Source organism: Myotis lucifugus, unplaced genomic scaffold, assembly GCF_000147115.1.
Source record: "Myotis lucifugus unplaced genomic scaffold, Myoluc2.0 scaffold_347, whole genome shotgun sequence".
NCBI lineage: Eukaryota > Metazoa > Chordata > Mammalia > Chiroptera > Vespertilionidae > Myotis > Myotis lucifugus.
Genome location: NW_005871395.1, coordinates 613702 through 631998, shown reverse-complemented (window position 1 = coordinate 631998; position 18297 = coordinate 613702). Strand labels below are relative to the sequence as shown.

The window sequence follows — 18297 nt, the reverse complement described above, 5'->3', positions numbered from 1 at the left end:
TTTTTTGATATTTGCAACCATAGTAAAACAAAGACATATTTTTTATATTTATTTTATATATTTAAATGCCATTTAACAAAGAAAAATCAACCCAAAAAATGAGTTCACGTGTCACCTCTGACACGCGTGTCATAGGTTCGCCATCACTGGCCTAGGGACAGCCGGTAGTGTATGGGTTCTTGATTTCATGCAGGAGAAATTTCACAACATGAGTTCAGGTGACTATGAGGGAACATTTATTAAAACTGAGGGCAATAACACAAGAAAGAAGGGCTTAGCATAGAAGAAGCAATGGGAGAGCCTAGGCTGGGCTGCCTTAGCTCTCTAGAAAGTCAGAGAAAAGGGGGTCTTGGGAACAGGGTCAGGGGTTAGCCTGGGATGGGCTGCTGCTGTTGTAAGTCTCGTGGGGGTCTTTTAGAGTTTAGGAGATGCATGCCTGTGGGGGAATGAAAGGGGAAAGGGCATGGCAGGGACTGCTCTCCAGAGGGAGAGCCCAGGCTGGGTCCTTGTCTCGAGGCTTTATCTCTTTCTTGCAGGAGGGAATCTTAGGGGAGGTCTCAGGGAGGGTTTCAGCAGAATATTCATCAGTTTTCTAGATGTGCTCCTTCAGAGTTGTCTCCACTGATGGGTCAGTGTCAAGGCCTGGGGTTGTTAGTCATTGCAGCTGCTCCTGGTGTCTCCCACCTAGTTTTGCTGCTTTTCTGGACCTGGAGCTGAAATACAACTGAGGCCTAGAGGTTATCTCTAGGGAAGTGACCTTCTGTATCTGCTGTAAATTGCTCTGCCAATTTGTTCAGCTGTTTGTTTCAGTTTCCCTATTCCACTCGTTCTGGCTCACTGGCCTATCACTAGGACTAAAGGATTGATTGGATTTCAGTTAAACATTTTGATGAGTATTCAAGGTGATGCTGTGTACTTCATCATATTGTATCATGTTTGTAATGGGAAGTTTGATCATATGGTTATTGGAATCTAGTTTGCTTTTTTAAAATATATTTTTATTGATTTCAGAGTGGAAGGGAGAAGAGATAGAAACATCAATAATGAGAGAGAATCACTGATTGGCTGCCTCCTGCACACCCCACACTGGAGATTGAGCCCACAACCCGGGCATGTGACCTGACCGGGAATCGAACCATGACCTCCTGGTTCATGGGTTGACACTAAGCCATGCCAGCTGGGCTAGAATCTAGTTTTTGAATAGTTTTTAAGGTAAAACTTAGTTATTCCATTACAGTGCATACCTCCTTTGATTAAATTAGAAAACATGTTGGGGTCCGGCCCCAACAGGTCCAGGGGTCCCCAAAGGTGTGGACGGAGTCGGCTAAGAAGGAATGACAGGGAGACAGCGTTCAGTTGATCAGCAGCCTAGCCAGGATCTCTAGCCAGGAACTCCAGCCAAGTTCTGGTCAGGATCTCCAGCGAAGTTCTGGTTTGGAACTCCAGCAGAAGTTCTGGCCAAGTTCTGGTTAGGATCTCCAGCGAAGTTCTGGTTAGGATCTCCAGCCAGGTTCTGTGTCCATGTTCTCTTGCTAGGTTCTCCAGCCAGGTTCTGTAGCAAGGTTCTCCAGCCAGGTTCTGTAGCAAGGTTCTCCAGCCACGTTCTATCCAAGTTCTCCTGCCATGTTCTGTCTAGGTTCTACAGCCAGGTTCTGTCCAGGATCTTTTGCCATGTTCTCTCACTAGGTTCTGTCTCTAGGTTCTTCAGCCAGGTTCTCTGTCCATGTTCTCTCGCTAGGTTCTCCAGCCAGGTTCTAGCCCGGATCTCCAGTCAGGTTCTGTCGCCAGGTTCTAGTCAGGTTCTCTGGCCATGTTTTCTTGCTAGGTTCTCCAGCCAAGTTCTGTAGCCAGGTTCTGTCCAGGATCTTTTGCCATGTTCTCTCCCTAGGTTCTGTCTTCTGTTGTCTTGTTACATCTGTATTTATACCAGTTGATTTTAATCCTGTCAATTTCTATTCCAAAGGTTAGGGTGTTTCTTATCTCCATTCCAGGGAGTAAAGATTATGTAGTTTAAGCGTGATTGTTCTTAGTTAAAGTGATTAACTACCCGCCTGGCACTTAGTTAAGGGATTTTATTCCCTCCCTAACTTCAGGGAAAAATCCCTACCTGGGGAAACAACCTTTCTCGGAGAAGTGACCTTGGTTAAAACACATAGCGCTGAGGGGAGCAAACATATTAAGAACAGTATGCTATATACACCAGGTCCCTTGAAACATATGCTGTACAGATGTTTCTTCCCTGCAGCGACTGTGTCAAGCAGCAAGGATGGACCGGCTCCCGGCAAAAACATTAGCACTTGTGGATATATTGAACCTGAAGGCTTTTCTGTCCCCCAGATGGGAGAATGAGTTTTGTGTTTGTTGCATACTATCTCCTCTTGGACTGCTATTCTCTGGAGCACATAGAGAACTAGGCAGGAAGTAATGGCTTTATTTCTTAATCAGCAATGAACCTTGTTCTATATTCCCATGTACTTGGGTAAATATTCAAAGTAAGTCTTCCTTAGTTATATACTCATTGCATAAAGCAGTGGTGAACTTTAATATTTTTGTGGTTTTGAATTGGACTAAAACAAGGAAGTTTGGTCTTTTAGTATCACTAATTTGAAAAGTATTTAGATGTTGTATGTAGTTTTTATAATTGATGTTTTGTCGTTTAAAACATTGTTACATGTAGATGTAACATGTTTATGAATAGGAATTTCTAAATTATTTTCCTTGGGAATGCAGTAACTGTCCTAGGTGGGAGTTGTCACTGCCTTTTCTATAAAGTTTAAGCAGGGATATTTTAAGGTTATTGTACCTTTAAATAAATGCATGAATGAGTTGAGTCTTTCCAAATGAAATAATAAAGGGGGACATTACATAATAATCAAGTTCAGATTTTCTTTTTCTTCCTTTTTTTTCTTTTCTATGTTTAGTGAACAACTACCCTTCCTGAGAGAAGCAAATGAATTGTGCTTACTGGCATTGCTGGTGTATGAGAAGCATCAGGGACAAATAGATGAGCACAACTAAACTACATTATAATATCAAGAAAAATCCCCATCTCTCTCAATGTCAGAATGCTCTCATCTACTTTATTACACAGGCTTTACTGAAATCACTAAGTAATTTTTTTAGAAAGGCAAACAACAAAGTAAGATCCTTTATTTATTGACCGGAATAAAGATAAAACTAGTGTGTCGTGGCTTTTAATATCCTAATAAGTGATTTTAAGTGATATTCGTAAAATATGAGTGTATTCTACAGGCAGGTACTATTATTGATACCTTTCTTCCAAAATTTTAAAATAGATTATTCTGGACTAGCTGCCAATATTCATCAATATCAGCCTATCATAGAGAAAAGCTCTAGTAAAGACCTCCAGTCCAAAGAGACTATCTACATCCCAAAGAGACTATCTAAATTTCTGTGTGCAATAATAATAGCACTGGTTGCCAGACACTGTTGTAAGCTTTTTTAAAAAATATATATATATATTTTTATTGATTTCAGAGAGGAAGGGAGATGGAGAGAGAGATAGAAACATCAATGATGAAAGAGAATCATTGATTGGCTGCTTCTTGCACACCCCACACTGGGGATCAAGCCTGCAACCTGGGCATATGCCCCTGACTGGAATCGAACCTGGGACCCTTTGGTCCAAAGGCTGACACTCTATCCACTGAGCCAAACCAGCCAGGGCATGTTCTAAGCTTTTAAAGGTACTAATTCATTTAATGTTCAAAGCAACCTTGTAAACTTGGTGCTTTTATTTTTATGACTTATAGATAAGGAAATAGACTTGGAGAGGTTAACTTACCTGCCTCAGATCACACAGGAAGTAAGTAACAAATCCAGGATTTGACCATACAGGCAACTTGCACCAGAGTCCATGCTCTTAGCTTCAATGTCAGCAATTTTCAACCTTTTTCATCTCCTGGCACACATAAATTAATTACTAAAATTCTGCAGCACACCAAAAAATACATTTTTTGCCAAGCTGACCAAAAAAATGGGTAGAATTTTGCTTCATTCACACAAGACATCTATTGTTGTGTTGACTGTTGTCATTTTTTTATTTGACAATCTAAGGAAAAAGAGTTCAGTGCCCCCTGAGCAAATAGTCAGGTATTCCACATTTTAAAAATTCTTATGGCACATTGTTTGAAAATCGCTGCTCTATGTTATGTCTTTCACGATAGGTGATATATGATTGGCATTGAGGTTCTAGAAGAAGGGAGATTAAAAGGCACATGTATCTCTGTTGAATTTAAGGGCTTATGGTCATTTTGTATAGAGGAAAATCTGTTTTCTTATCCTACTTAATCTGAATGCCATGAATTCCCTGGTATTGAGACTATGAATATGCTAACGCCTTTTCCCTCTGCAAGTGTTTGGTGTACAATGTATTTGTAATTTTTTTGATTTGGAAAATTTGAACTGGAGCCACAGATCAAAGGGAGGTCTTGGGGAAAACACATAGACAAGAAGGTATAGAAGAACCTGGCAATGTGATAAGTTATTTTTTCCAAATTATAAAAGAAAGTTTATTTAGAAAATTACAAAGGTAGTTGAAGTCAGCCAGCTGGGCTGTGTAGGCTCAAGAAACAAGTTACAGAGGCAGAAGAAAGGCCCCTGGAGCTTAGGAGAGGGAAAGGCAAAGGTAACACACCTTGTGGGGAAGAACAGGGGGATGGGAAAAGTGTGGGCGTGCACCCGAGAGGGAGCGTACCAATAAATTAACTTTTTTTAAAAGATAATAATGGATACTTTAGCAATTAATTGCATAGAAACATTTTCAAGTATAGTAAATATTCAAAGTGGAGTGTATTGATAAAGGTATAAGTAGGTGATCCTTTTAGCAATAATTACTATTTTCACCTTAAATGAATAGATTGGTAATCAATTTTTACATAAACAAGTGAAGATGATTTATACAGTCAATAAATTTACTCAGCCCTCTCCTGTTGGATGTTTAGGTTTCCAGTTTGTTCCAGTGGATTATTGTTAGGGTTTGGCTAGTGACAAGGGCTATGAAAGAATTCACAACTAAAAGAAGAGATGCAGAGAGGAAGTTTATTTTACTTTCCAGGAAGGGAAAGGGCCAAGTACTGCTAATCAATACAGGGCAGGGAACAAAAAGCAGTTTCTACTTTTAAAGAGTGATGGCTGCTGTTGTAGGTGGCAAGGACGGGAGGAGGATTGGGGGCTGACGTTGAGTAGATATCAGGGGCTGTCTTGAAAAGTTAAGTTTGTTTGCTTTCCAGGAGACAGTGTGGCAGATGTCCTAGGGAGGTGTCTTATCAGTATTTTTCCCAAGCCTGTAAAACAAGCATGTCAAACTCTGCCAGCCGCATAGGAGGCACATGCTTGCTGTAAAACATGCTTAGAACAAAAGGTATGAAGAGTTCAAAAGAAGCTGGCCTGAAAGGGAGGGAGGAAGAGAACTTTCTAATTAAAGACTCCTTCTTGGTGCGAATTACCAGAGTTCTGAAAACAGCAAGAAGGAGGGGGAATGCAAGAATGTAGCCTTGAGAGTAACAGTTTGAACAGGGACTGTTTGAATCAGAGGAGATAATAATCTGGGAGTTTAATTATCAGCTGCTTCTCATAAACTGTGGAAGGCCACAGCAAAGAAAAAGAAAATGCCTTTTTCCTGTCCTTACAATATGTTATGTCCATTGGACCACATGGACATAACATATTGTAAATATAAAGCTTATATTTTCTTGTTGTTTTTCTGTCTGGACAATCTATCCTTTGATCTAAGTAGTATATAAAAATCCCCTACTATTGTATTACTGTCTATTTTTCCCTTTAGTTCTGTTAATATTTACTTTATATATTTAGGTGTTCCTATGTTGAGTGCCTAAATATTTACAAATATTATATCCTCTTATTGGATTGGCACCTTTATCATTATATAACATCCATCTTTGTCTCTTATTACAGTCTTTCTTTTAAAGTCTATTTTTCTGATATAACTGTAGCTACTTTAGCTTTCTTTTGGTTTCCCTTTACATGGAATACTTTTTCTATCCCTTCACTCTGACTGTGTGTTCTAAGATGTAAGTAAGTCTCTTGTGAATGGCATATAGATAGGTCTTAGTTTTCTATCCATCTTTTGATTGGGGAATTTAGTCCATTTACATTTAAAGTAATTGTCTGCAGGTATGTACTTATTGTTTACTTACCCGCGTTTATAGTTTCTCTTTGTTCCTTTTTTCTTCTCTTGCTCTATCTTGTTTTGATGACTTTCTATAGTGGTATACTTACATTCCTTTCTCTTAATCTTTTGCTGTTTACTATAGGTTTTTACTTGTGGTTACCATAAGGCTTACACATAAACATATATCTATGGTCTACTTTAAATTGATAACAACTTAAATTTGATCCCATTCTAAAGCTCAACATTTTTATTCCCCATCCCCACACACATTTTGGTTTTGATGTCACATTTTTCTTGTGTATCCCTTACCCATTTATTACAATCATAGATAGTTTTACTATTTTTTCTTTTAATCCACACTAGCTTTATAAGTGATTAATCCACTACCTTTACTATATTTTTACCTCTCTAGTGGGATTTATTCTTTTATATGTTTTCTTGTAATCAGTCAGCACCCTTTTTTTTTTAAGCTTAAATAAGTCCAATTAGCATTTCTTGTAAGGCTAGTTAAGTAGTGATAAACTCCTTTAGTATTTGCTTATCTGGAAAACCTTATCTCCAATTCTGAATGATAACTTCTCTGGGTAGAGTATTTTTGGTTGGAATTTTTTTCTTCTGGCACTTTTTCAAATTGTGGTATAATATACATAAAATTTACCATCTTAAGCATATTTAAGTGTATATACTGTTGATTGGTATTAAATATATTCACATTGTTGTGTAATCATCACCACCATCCATCCCCATAACTCTTCATTTTGTAGGACTGAAACCGATTAAACATTTTGAGTCCTTTCAATTCTTTTAGGTGCAAACCCAGAAGTAAAATTGGGTAAATCTATTTTTAATTTTTAAAAACACCATACTGTTTTTCATATTGGCCGTGCCATCCTTAGTAGTCTCACCAAAGTAGCATACAAAGGTTTCAGTTTCTCTCCCTCCTCACCAACATAGTTATTTCAATCATGTGAATGTGTTTTCAAATGCATTAGCAGCATTATGCTAATTACATTAAATGTCAGATTTTCACAGCATTATCCCCACATGAATATTTTAAACTTTAAACTGTCAAATTACCTCTAAAAAGGCTTCGCCAGCCCGGCTGGCATGGCTCAGTGGTTGAGCATTGACCTATAAACCAGAAGGTCACGGGTCGATGCTGGTCAGGGCACATGCTCGGATTGCAGGCTCAATCCCCAGTGTGGGGCGTGCCGGAGGCAGCCGGCCAATGATTATCTCTCATCATTGATGTTTCTGTCTCTCCCTCTCCCTTTCTCTCTGAAATCAATAAAAATGTATTTTAAAGATACATAAATAAATAAAAATAAAAAGGCTTCACCAATTTTAATTTCATCCATAGCCTAAAACAGTGGTTCTCAACCTGTGGGTCGCGACCCCTTTGGTGGTCGAATGACCCTTTCACAGGGGTCACCTAAGACCATCCTGCATATCAGATATTTACATTATGATTCATAACAGTAGCAACATTACAGTTATGAAGTAGCAACGAAAATAATTTTATGGTTGGGTCACAACATGAGAAACTGTATTTAAAGGGCCAGAAGGTTGAGAACCACTGGCATAAAAGAATGCCCACTCAACCCCTCCAAATCCTTGTCAACATGCAAAATTAATCCTTTTTTATTTCTGCCAAGTCACTGGACATTTTTTTAAAAAATCCTTGTTTTAATATCTTTTTCCCTGTTTCTATTGATTTAATATCTTTTCATGTGTTTACAGACTACTTGAATCTTTTCTTGAATTAATTGACAGGTTAGTTTGAGTAAGCTAAACTGCTTTATTAGTTTCCTATTGCTACTATAACAAATTGCTACAAATTTAGTAGCTTAAAAGGAGACAAAGTTATCTTCCTTCTAGAGCAGTGGTTCTCAACCTGTGGGTCGAGACCCCTTTGGGGGTCGAACGACCTTTTCACAGGGGTCGCCTAAGACTATCGCAAAACACATATATAATTACATATTGTTTTTGTGATTAATCACTGTGCTTTATTACGTTCAGTTTGTAACAATGAAAATTCACCCTGCATATCAGATACGTACATTACGATTCATAACAGTAGCAAAATTACAGTTATGAAGTAGCAACAAAAATAATTTTATGGTTGAGGGTCACCACAACATGAACTGTATTAAAGGCTCGCGGCATTAGGAAGGTTGAGAACCACTGTTCTAGAGGCTCTGGGGGAGAATTGGTTCCTGGTCTTTTCTAGCTTTCTGCATTCCTTGGCTCATGGTCCCTTCCTCACATTGTTTAGCATATCTCACTCTGATCTTCCCTTTTCACAAATAGCTGGTTTTCCCAGTGATTATGGTAAACTGTTCATGTTGTTTTTAGTTTTGTTGTGAAATGCCATGTTTATCCAATACTGAATTACCTTATTAAGTGTATGGCTAGATTTCATTTTAATCCAGTACCAGTACTATAGCGTTTTAATTATTATAGCTGTTTATTCCATCTTGCTATCTGGAGCCCAAGTTCCCAATCATTTCTCTATTTTGAAAAATTCTTGGCTATTTTTGCTAATTTTCTTTTCTAAGGAAAGTTCTACAAAAATACCTTGTTGATTTCAGTTGAGATTGCTTTTAATTTATATGAATTTATAGGTTACTTTCTGGAAAAATGACATGTTTAGTTTTGATTCTTCCCATCTAGGAATATTCGGTAGCTTTCTTGTTTATTTGTTTGTTTGTTTGTTTGTTATACCCTTGAGACATGTGTGTTTCTTATAGTCTTAGATTTTTCCTGTGATTGCTTTTATAAGTTTACTGCTTTTTATCCATTACATTTTTTATTGGTTATTGCTGGTATGTTAAAACTGTTGCTTTTTAAATTTGTATGGTAATTTGTTACCTCCTTACTACCTAAAACCTTGTATTGGTTGCTACTGATTTTTTTGGTTATTTTTCTCAGATTTTCTAGGTGAATAACCATTTTATAATGGTAGCAGTTCTGGTTCTTTTTCTTCCCTTAAATTACTAAGACTGCCAGTATAACTTTAAAAAGTAGCCATAAAACTGTGTTACATCTTCTGTCTTTTATGGGAATGCTTGTGTAATGTTTCAATGGGGTTACTAATATATACCTTTAATTGAGTAGAGTAGTAAGTCTCTCAACTTAATTATTAAGTTTATTTCTATTTATCAAGGGTTTCAATCAAATACATCTTCAATTTTGTCAAATATCTTTATGATTTTTGTATGGTCTTTGTATGTATATTAAATAGTGAATAACTTTACTAGATAATTCTGAGCTTGAATTGTTCTTTTATTTTTTTAATATTTTTATTGATTTCAGAGAGAGAGAGAGAGAAACAGTGAGAAACGTCAGTGATGACAGAGAATCACTGATCAGCTGCCTTCTGGGGACCAAGCCCACAACCCGGGCATGTGCCCTGACCTGGAATCAACTAATAACCTCTTGGTTCGTGGGTTTATGCTCAATCACTGAGCCACACTGGCAGGGCAGGCTTGTTTGACTCTTCAGATGCATTGGAACAGTTCATAAAAAGAGAACTACCAAATTAACCCTTCTTTGAAAATGTAGCAGCATTTCACTTTAAAACTATTATTACTTTGTAATTGTCTGGATTTGTTTCCTTTGTCAGGAATAAGTCTTCACTTTTTTTATCTCCATGACTTATATCCTTGTATCCTTGTGGGGGTTTTTTAAAAAAGAAAATTTGTTTTGGAAGAGGCTGGTCTATTTTATTAATCTTTCTCAAATAATTAACTTTTCATTTGACAAAGGCCTTTTTCAGTTATTTGATGTCCTTAATGTAGCATTAAACATGAGCAGGTTGAGAAAGCCAAAACAAAGCACAGATGAGAAAGAAACTTAAAACTAAATTGTATCCTTAAGATAAAAGAAAATAGTACATCACTGGAACACTGCAGGAATCTCACAAAAAGGAATATTCAAGAACAAAAATAATTGTGGGAAATTAAAAATATGGTAGAAATTTAAAAGGCAACATGAGTTAGGAAGATCAGTGTAGAAAGTAAACCAAAAATAAAAATCCTAAAGAAATAGAAAATATAAGAGACAACTTAAGAAATCGATGAGGTAGGACAGAGGGTTCAGGTCCAGTAGATGAAATGAAGATTAAATTTTCAGTGAAATACAAGAAATTTTTGTCAGAATTGAATGCAAGTAAATAGACGTACTTAACAAGATGGATTTTTAATAAAAAGCCATTCAGGAAATTTCAGAAAATAGGGATTACAGAGAAGATCCTTAAAAACACACACACACACACACACCTTTTTTTTGATGCTGGGAAATCAGAAGGCATTTGATTGGATTTGTCAACAGCACCAGAGAAAGCTAGAAGACAATAGCAATTTATACCCAGACTGGCAGTAAGGGATGGGTAAAATGAGAGTTCTTAATAAATTTACCTCCCCTGCTCTCAGTCTTCAGAAGTTACTGGTAAATATGAGCTGTGCAAATGAAAGACTAAAAATTAATACTTAAATATAAATTAAGTATGTTTTTAATGACATTTTAAAAGTAAGATCCCTCCCCCCCCTTAGGTAATCTGTTTAGAATAAAAAAGTTTCTTTTGTACTAATGCATGGCAGGGTAGAGACTTAATAGTATTTCACACTGCAACTTGCAATTTATAATTCAGTTTTGAACCATTTAACTGAGTCTGATATTTAAGTGTTCACTTATATAACTAAAAACCAAGAGAACAGGTCAATAAAATAATCAAATTCTTTTTGCTTCAAAAAATCTTTAAAAACATAATTTTTTAATATTACCACTCTCATACTTGTGAAATTCTAATATTCCAATATTTTCATATCTGGTTTTCACTATTTATATTTTACTGCTTTTCACATTTTCACAATTGTAATTCTTCTTACAATCAAATTTTAATTCTAAAAGGCAACGAGTTTGAAATCAGAGGATCTGTTTATAAATCTATCTTAGTCTTAAATTTGGGCATGTTCATTCAGACTCATTATTTTTATTTAGGAAAGTGGTGGTAGTTCCTTACTAAATAAGTTTCCCAAAGACATGTTTTCACTAAGAGTGAACAACACTTGAGTCAAGCAGAGGTTTTTGTTTGTTTACTTGGTTGTTTTTAAGCCTTACCCCAGGATATGTTTTGTTTTGTTTTTAAATATATTTTTATTAATTTCAAAGAGGAAGGGAGAGGGAGAGAGAGAAAAATATCAATGATGAGAGAGAATCATTGGTTGGCTGCCTCCTGCATGCCCCACACTGGGGATCGAGCCCACAACCTGGGCATATGCCCTGATAGGGAATGGAACTGTGGTTCATAGGTCTATGCTCAGTCGCTTAGCCAAGCCGGCTGGGCCCAGGATATTTTTTCTTTTCTTTTTTTTTTTTTTTTTTTTTTTTTTTTTGGTAAGAGACACATGGATTGGTTGCCTCCCATACATGCCCTTGACCAGGAAAATTGAACCCAAGATCCTCCAGTGTGTAGCCCATGTTCTAACCACTGAGCATGCCAGCTAGAGTTAATCATGCAGTTTTATAGCTACTTTTCTAATTCCTGGGAGACAAAAAAAAAGTAACAAAAATTGAGGTAGGTTGGAATGGTCACCAAATATCTAAATCTGAATCATTAGTCATGCTTGTTCTGAGGTATTTCTTAAATTTCAATAAACCGTAGAAGTGGTTTTGCTTTGATTATTGCTCTTTGTTTTCTGTTTTATTAAATCTTTTGGAAAAACAGTCTGATCAAACAGGTTGATGAAAAAGTAAATAAAATACTGAGGAACGGCAACTACAGCTACTAAAAGAAATATCCACTCTGCTTCTGTTGCGTAAAGCTTTTTATAAAGCAGGCAGCTAGTATGTATTAAAGCCTGAATGTAAATCCAGATCTTTCTGTCTCCTGAACTTCTCAGTCACAAAAATTTCAATATAACTAATTGATGGCATGTGGAGAAAGAAATCAATAAAAACTTTTAATGCATTATAATAAATGAGATATTACTTTTGCCTATCAAATAAGCTAAGTTTTCTGAACTTGGTAATACTTAAATACCAAAAGCCCATATATGGCTGTAGCTATAACTCAGTATATTACAGCCCTTTTAGAAAAGTCATACTACATAATCCTATAAATTATTCAAGGCCACAGATTGAAAGGAAATCGTCCAAAATGTTCATTTGTTCAGAGCAGATTTGTTATAAAACATAATTTCTTTTCAATTTTTCTACATTTAACGTGTTATTTTTATAACTAGGGGGAATATTTCTGTCCTTATCTGGTAGTTTGACATTAGGGAAATAATTCTAAATACAGAATAGCCCTGACTGGTTTGTCTCAGTGGATAGAGCGTCGGCCTGTGGACTGAAGGGTTCCAGGTTCGATTCCAGTCAAGGGCATGTACCTTGGTTGCGGGCACATCCTCAGTGGGGGATGTGCAGGAGGCAGCTGATTGATGTTTCTCTCGCATCGATGTTTCTAACTCTCTATCCCTCTCCCTTCCTCTCTGTGAAAAATCAATAAAACATATTTAAAAAAATAAATAAATACAGAATAAAGGTTATCCAAAAATATTCCACAGCTTTATTTTTAGTAGTGAAAAACTCAAAATAAGTTAAATGTGTAGTCGAACAGAATGTGCAAAGTAAGTGGTGATAATTCTAAGGGAAATATGTAAGATTAAAGAGATAGCATAGAAATGAAGAAAAAAGTTTACAATGTAGTAGGAAAAGCAGAATACAAAATTTTATATAGTATATAATTACAAATATATGTATTTTTTAAATATGTTTTTATTGATTTTAGAAAGGAAGGGAGAAGAATAGAGAGATAGAAACATCGGTGACAGAGAAACATTGATTGCCTCCTGCAAACAACCCGGGCATGTGTCCTGACCAGAATCAACCTGTAACTTCTTGGTTCACGGTTTGCTGCTCAATGTGCTGGGCACATTTTTTCCCCTAAAAATATAGCAAAATATCCCTGGCCAGGTGGCTCGGTTGATTGGAGTGTCATCTCATGCACAAAAAGGTGTCATGTTTGATTCCTGGTGCCTGTGGGTTAATCTCCAGTTGGGGGGGTGCGTGTGGGAGGCAACCAACCAGTCAGTATTTCTTTCACTCTCTCTCTCTCTCTCTCTCTCTCTCTCTCCCTCCCCCTTCCCCTTTCCCTGCCTTCCCTCCCTCCCAACCTCCCTCTCTTTCTTCCAAACATATCCTTGGGGAGGATTAAAAAAACACACAAAACAGTTATTAAAAATATAGCAAAGTAACTGGAAGAAAATCTAACCGTTTTTATCAGCAATTATGTTTGGATATTATGATTCAAGTACTTTTTTTCCTTTATATTTTTATGTACTAAGTGTGGCAAAAGTAGGTTTACAATTTGTATGGAAAATACAATAATCTACACTAATAATAGACAAATATGTAAATAGACCATACCTCCATGATGCCCCACAGCCAATCAGGAGGGAATATGCAAATTAGCAGGACAAAGATGGCGGCCATGGAGCCAGCTGGAGCAAGCCAGAGGCTTGGGTCACCCCCGGCTCGGAGGAAGCCAAGCTTCCCACCCGCCTGGGCCAGCCACCGAAGGAGGGGTCTGTGGGCGGCGGCCACGGAGCAGGCATGAGCGCTCAGGAGGCTTGGGTTGCCTGGGCTGGCCACCGAGGGAGGGGCCTGCAAACGGCCCTCAGCCCCTCACCCAGGCTGACTAGGCCACCATTGGGGTGAGGGTCCCTGCTGGTGGGCGTAGCCAGCCTGAAAATGGCCCTCAGCCTGCAAACAGCCATCAGCGCCTCATCCAGGCTGGCCACGACCCCACAGCGGGGACCCTCACCCCATGGGGGTGTGGCTGGCCTGCAAACTGCCCCAGCCCCTCTCCCAGGCCAGCATCATCCCCAGTGGGGACCCCCACCCTAATGGGGCGTGGCCAGCCTGCAAACCACCTCAGGCCCCTCGCCCAGGCTGTCCCACCCCCCAAGGGAACCCCCACCCTGATCCAGGACACCTTTCAGGGCAAACCAGCTGGCCCCCTATACTAATAAAAGGGTAATATAATATGCTAAATTAGACTGGGAGACCTTCCAGGAGACCTTCTGGACCTTCTTCTGGACAAAGCCATGGTGGCGGGGCCGAGATAGAGGCAGTTAGGGGCCAATAGGGGAGGGCAGTTGTGGGTGATCAGGCCGGTGGGGGGGTGTCATTGGGGGTGATCAGGCCGGCAGGGGGGGAGCAGTTGGGGATAAGCAGGCCGGCAGAGGGGGCCAGATGGGGGCGAGCAGGCCAGCAGTGGGGGTCAGTTGGGGGCAAGTAGGCTGGCAGGGGTCACTTGGGGGTGATCGGGCTGGGGGGGGGCAGTTGGGGACAAGCAAGCCGGCGTGGGGAGGCAATTGGGGGCGAGCAGGCCGGCAGGCAGAGTGATTAGGGGCAAGCAGGCAGGCAAGTGAGTGGTTAGGAGCCAGCAGTCCCAGATTGAAGAGGGTGCAGACCGGGCTGAGGGACACCGCCCCCCTGCCCCCCGCACAAATTTCGTGCACCAGGCCACTAGTTTATAAATAATAATACAAGAATAAACTCTTGTGTTTCATGTTCTCACCACTGTAAACTTACTCTTGCCCCACTCTGTATATTTTCCAGGTTTATTTAATCGTGTACTGACTTTTTAAAAAGTGGTCCTTTCTTAACCTGAGGTAAAGTGACAGCTAATGTTTTCCTAAGCTGCCATTAGATAATATTCTGTTTATATTATCTGTTAAGTGGGAGGAGGACATTTTGATAATATTTTCTTAAAGTCCTATTCTGTCCATTTAGATTGAACATGTTTATATTATTTCTTAGATCTGAAACTCAGCACCGAGGCTCTGCTCCCCACTCTGAGAGTGATCCACCAGAACAGGAAGAGGAGATTCTGGGGTCTGATGATGATGAGCAGGAAGATCCCAATGATTATTGTAAAGGTAAGACTTTCTATAAGTAAGACATGATCCACGTGTATTCAGTTTCTCATTTGAATATTTGCTCAATCATTTTAAAGTTTTGATGCTTTTTTGCTTACCGTATCTTTTAAAATTTCTATTTATTGAAAGTATTACAGGTGTCTGCATTTTTCTTTCTTTAAATATAGGAAATAGCATTTCCTCTTAGTTTGAGTCAATTTATTAGTTTTATATTAAACCTGTTTTTACCTTTTATTCTCCTTAAAAATAATAGTGCATACTTACCTTAGAAAACTTCAGACATATATTAAACAAAAAGAAAATAAAAGCCATCTTTAATGCTATCACCATAATTAATGGTGATGAGAAGTAACCAGTGATGAGATTTTATTTTTTATTTTTATTTTTTTAAAATATATTTTATTGATTTTTTTACAGAGAGGAAGGGAGAGGGATAAAGAGTTAGAAACATCGATGAAAGAGAAACATCGATCAACTGCCATCTTATATTTTGGCGGGAAAGTCACCCGCAACCCAAGTGTTAAACAAAAAGAAAATAAAAGCCATCTTTAATGCTATCACCATAATTAATGGTGATGAGAAGTAACCAGTGATGAGATTTTATTTTTTATTTTTATTTTTTTAAAATATATTTTATTGATTTTTTTACAGAGAGGAAGGGAGAGGGATAAAGAGTTAGAAACATCGATGAAAGAGAAACATCGATCAACTGCCTCCTTCACGTCCCCTACTAGGGATGTGCCCCCAACCAAGGTACATGCCCTTGACCGGAATCGAACCTGGGACCCTTCAGTCCACAGGCCGACGCTCTATCCACTGAGCCAAACCGGTCAGGGCTAATGATGAGATTTTATATGTAGACTTTTGCAAAACACCTTTTTATTACTTTTTTCTCATGATGATTACTAAGATAAGTTAAACTGAAATTATATGTACTTAAACTATGTCCTAAGATTGATTGCCTGATAGCTTTTCTATTTCTTTATGAGACTTTCCAGTATTCTTTGGTAGGAACTTATAACAGAATATATCTTACCATCTAGTAGAACCTGGGTCTTTTTATTTTCATCAGGCAAAGATAGATGTTAAAATAACTTGATTCCTTCCACTGTTGGAAGCCTTTTCAGGCCTTCCTGAGTTTTGTTGTCTTGTGTTTTAGAAAATCAAATCCTGTGTGTTTTTTAGTTAAATAAATGGAATCCATTGATCTCTCTCTTTAACAAAGAAAAGAAAAGAAAAATCCTGAGACTGCAACTATAAATAGATTTATATGTTTAGATAAATCTGTTGTGATACATAACCTTATTTTTGTTTGAGGATGACTTATTTAAATAGCAAATGGTCTACAAAGCATCACTTGCACCTTCTAAATCATTAATTTTATTCTCTAAGATCTTTTTTTGTAACATGAGCTCAATGATACTGTATGCCTGACTTGACTTAAATTTTTTTTTACTTAAATAACTTTTCATACTACAAATGTTGAATTCATAGCATAGAAGAAACCATTTTTATTTAATAAAAGGTATAGAGACGTTGAAAATGGGATATAAGATACCTTTTCCTACTACTTAAGTGAATGTTTCCCTCCTGTTATTTCTTCCAGGAGGTTACCATCTTGTGAAAATCGGAGATCTATTCAATGGGAGATATCATGTGATCCGAAAGTTGGGCTGGGGACACTTTTCAACAGTGTGGTTATCATGGGATATTCAGTAAGTTTTTGTGGTCCTGCAAAAGAATTAGTTAGGTGATAGCTAAATGTTTCTGATTTTCCAGAGCTGATCCACCTTCAGTTTAACTCTGACTGATTTCTTGATCAGAATTTTGTTGTTGATAATCTTTGTGTTCTTGGGCAAATGATTTTCCTCTGGTGAAGAAAGTTTTAAAGACAAAAGATTAATTAAATTAGTGTCAAAAGGCACTTAGAACTCCCAAATTCAAAGCATTGCAACTATTACTAAAAGTAAGGTATGTAAATTTGTAGTTTTCTCACCAGAGTAAAGTTAAATTGATTTACAAAAAAATATAGTAGTAATTACCTACCCTTTCGCTCCAAAATAACTTTTTAAAAATCAGGTGCCTAGCCCTGGCCAGTTTGGCTCAGTGAATATTCCAATTAAGGCAGCGGTTCTCAACCTGTGGGTTGCGACCCCTTTGGGGGTCGAACGACCCTTTCACAGGGGTCGCCTAAGACCATCAGAAAACACATATATAATTACATATTGTTTTTGTGATTAATCACTATGCTTTAATTATGTTCAATTTGTAACAATGAAAATACATCCTGCATATCAGATATTTACATTACGATTCATAACAGTAGCAAAATTACAGTTATGAAGTAGCAATGAAAAGAATTTTATGGTTGGGGGTCACTACAACATGAGGAACTGTATTAAAGGGTCGCAGCATTAGGAAGGTTGAGAACCACTGAGTTAAGGGCACGTACGTTGGTTACAAGCTTGAACCCCAGCCCTGGTTGGGTCACTTGTGGGAGGCAACTGGTTGATGTATCTCTCTCACGTGGATGTTTTCTCCCCTCTCCCACTCCTTTCTACTCTCTCTAAAAAATTAATGGAAAAATATCCTCAGATGAGGATTAACAAAATAAAATAAAATGTGTTAATAAAAATTAAAAAAATAAAAATCAGGTGCCTATACTTGTTTATAAGAATTTCTGGTACCAAGAAGTAACCAGTCAGATGCAACCTTATTATGCGACATGACCAATAAGATGCAACTCTGTTATATGACCTATATACTTATGGTTCAAGACCAGTCATTTACATCGGACAGCAATTGTCCATTTTTTAATGTTATAGTCTAAGAGGAAAGAGGTCAGTGCCCCCGACTAAATAGTCAAGTATTGCTTGTTTTAAAAATTCTTGTAGCATACCAGTTGAAAATCGATGCCCTTTTTTTTTCTGCCAAGGGCCATTGGATATTTATAACATCATTCTCGGGCCATATCAGCTTAAAAGTTAGCCTGCAATTTTTGTCAGACATTTCATTAACTCACCCTAATGCTTTGGCTGGGCCACACCAAATGATGGCCCACAGGTTGGATGTTCTTTACCCCTGCTCTCGACGAACTATGTGAGATTTTCTTATATTTTCTTTTGGGAACAGACTTGCTCAGGCTCATACAGTCTAAAACTATTCTCTACATAAAAATCAATTACCATGGGGGTG

General features: G+C 37.8%; 1 protein-coding gene across 3 annotated transcripts in view; it reads left to right on the top strand.

Annotated features, from left to right (window-relative positions):
* SRPK1 (SRSF protein kinase 1) overlaps positions 1–18297 on the top strand; it is an 80194-nt gene that overhangs the window by 18456 nt on the left and 43441 nt on the right. The window contains exons 1-3 of one of the 3 annotated variants that reach the window (XM_023764789.1): positions 3691–3707; positions 14984–15102; positions 16709–16817. Coding sequence is in view for 1 of the 3 variants with exons in the window: in XM_023764787.1 (XP_023620555.1) it covers positions 14964–15102; positions 16709–16817 (248 nt within the window). In the remaining 2 variants the exon portion in view is untranslated. Of the gene's footprint in view, positions 1–3690; positions 3708–14963; positions 15103–16708; positions 16818–18297 lie in introns of those variants that run through there. The other 2 variants (XM_023764788.1, XM_023764787.1) reach the window with 2 other exon arrangements.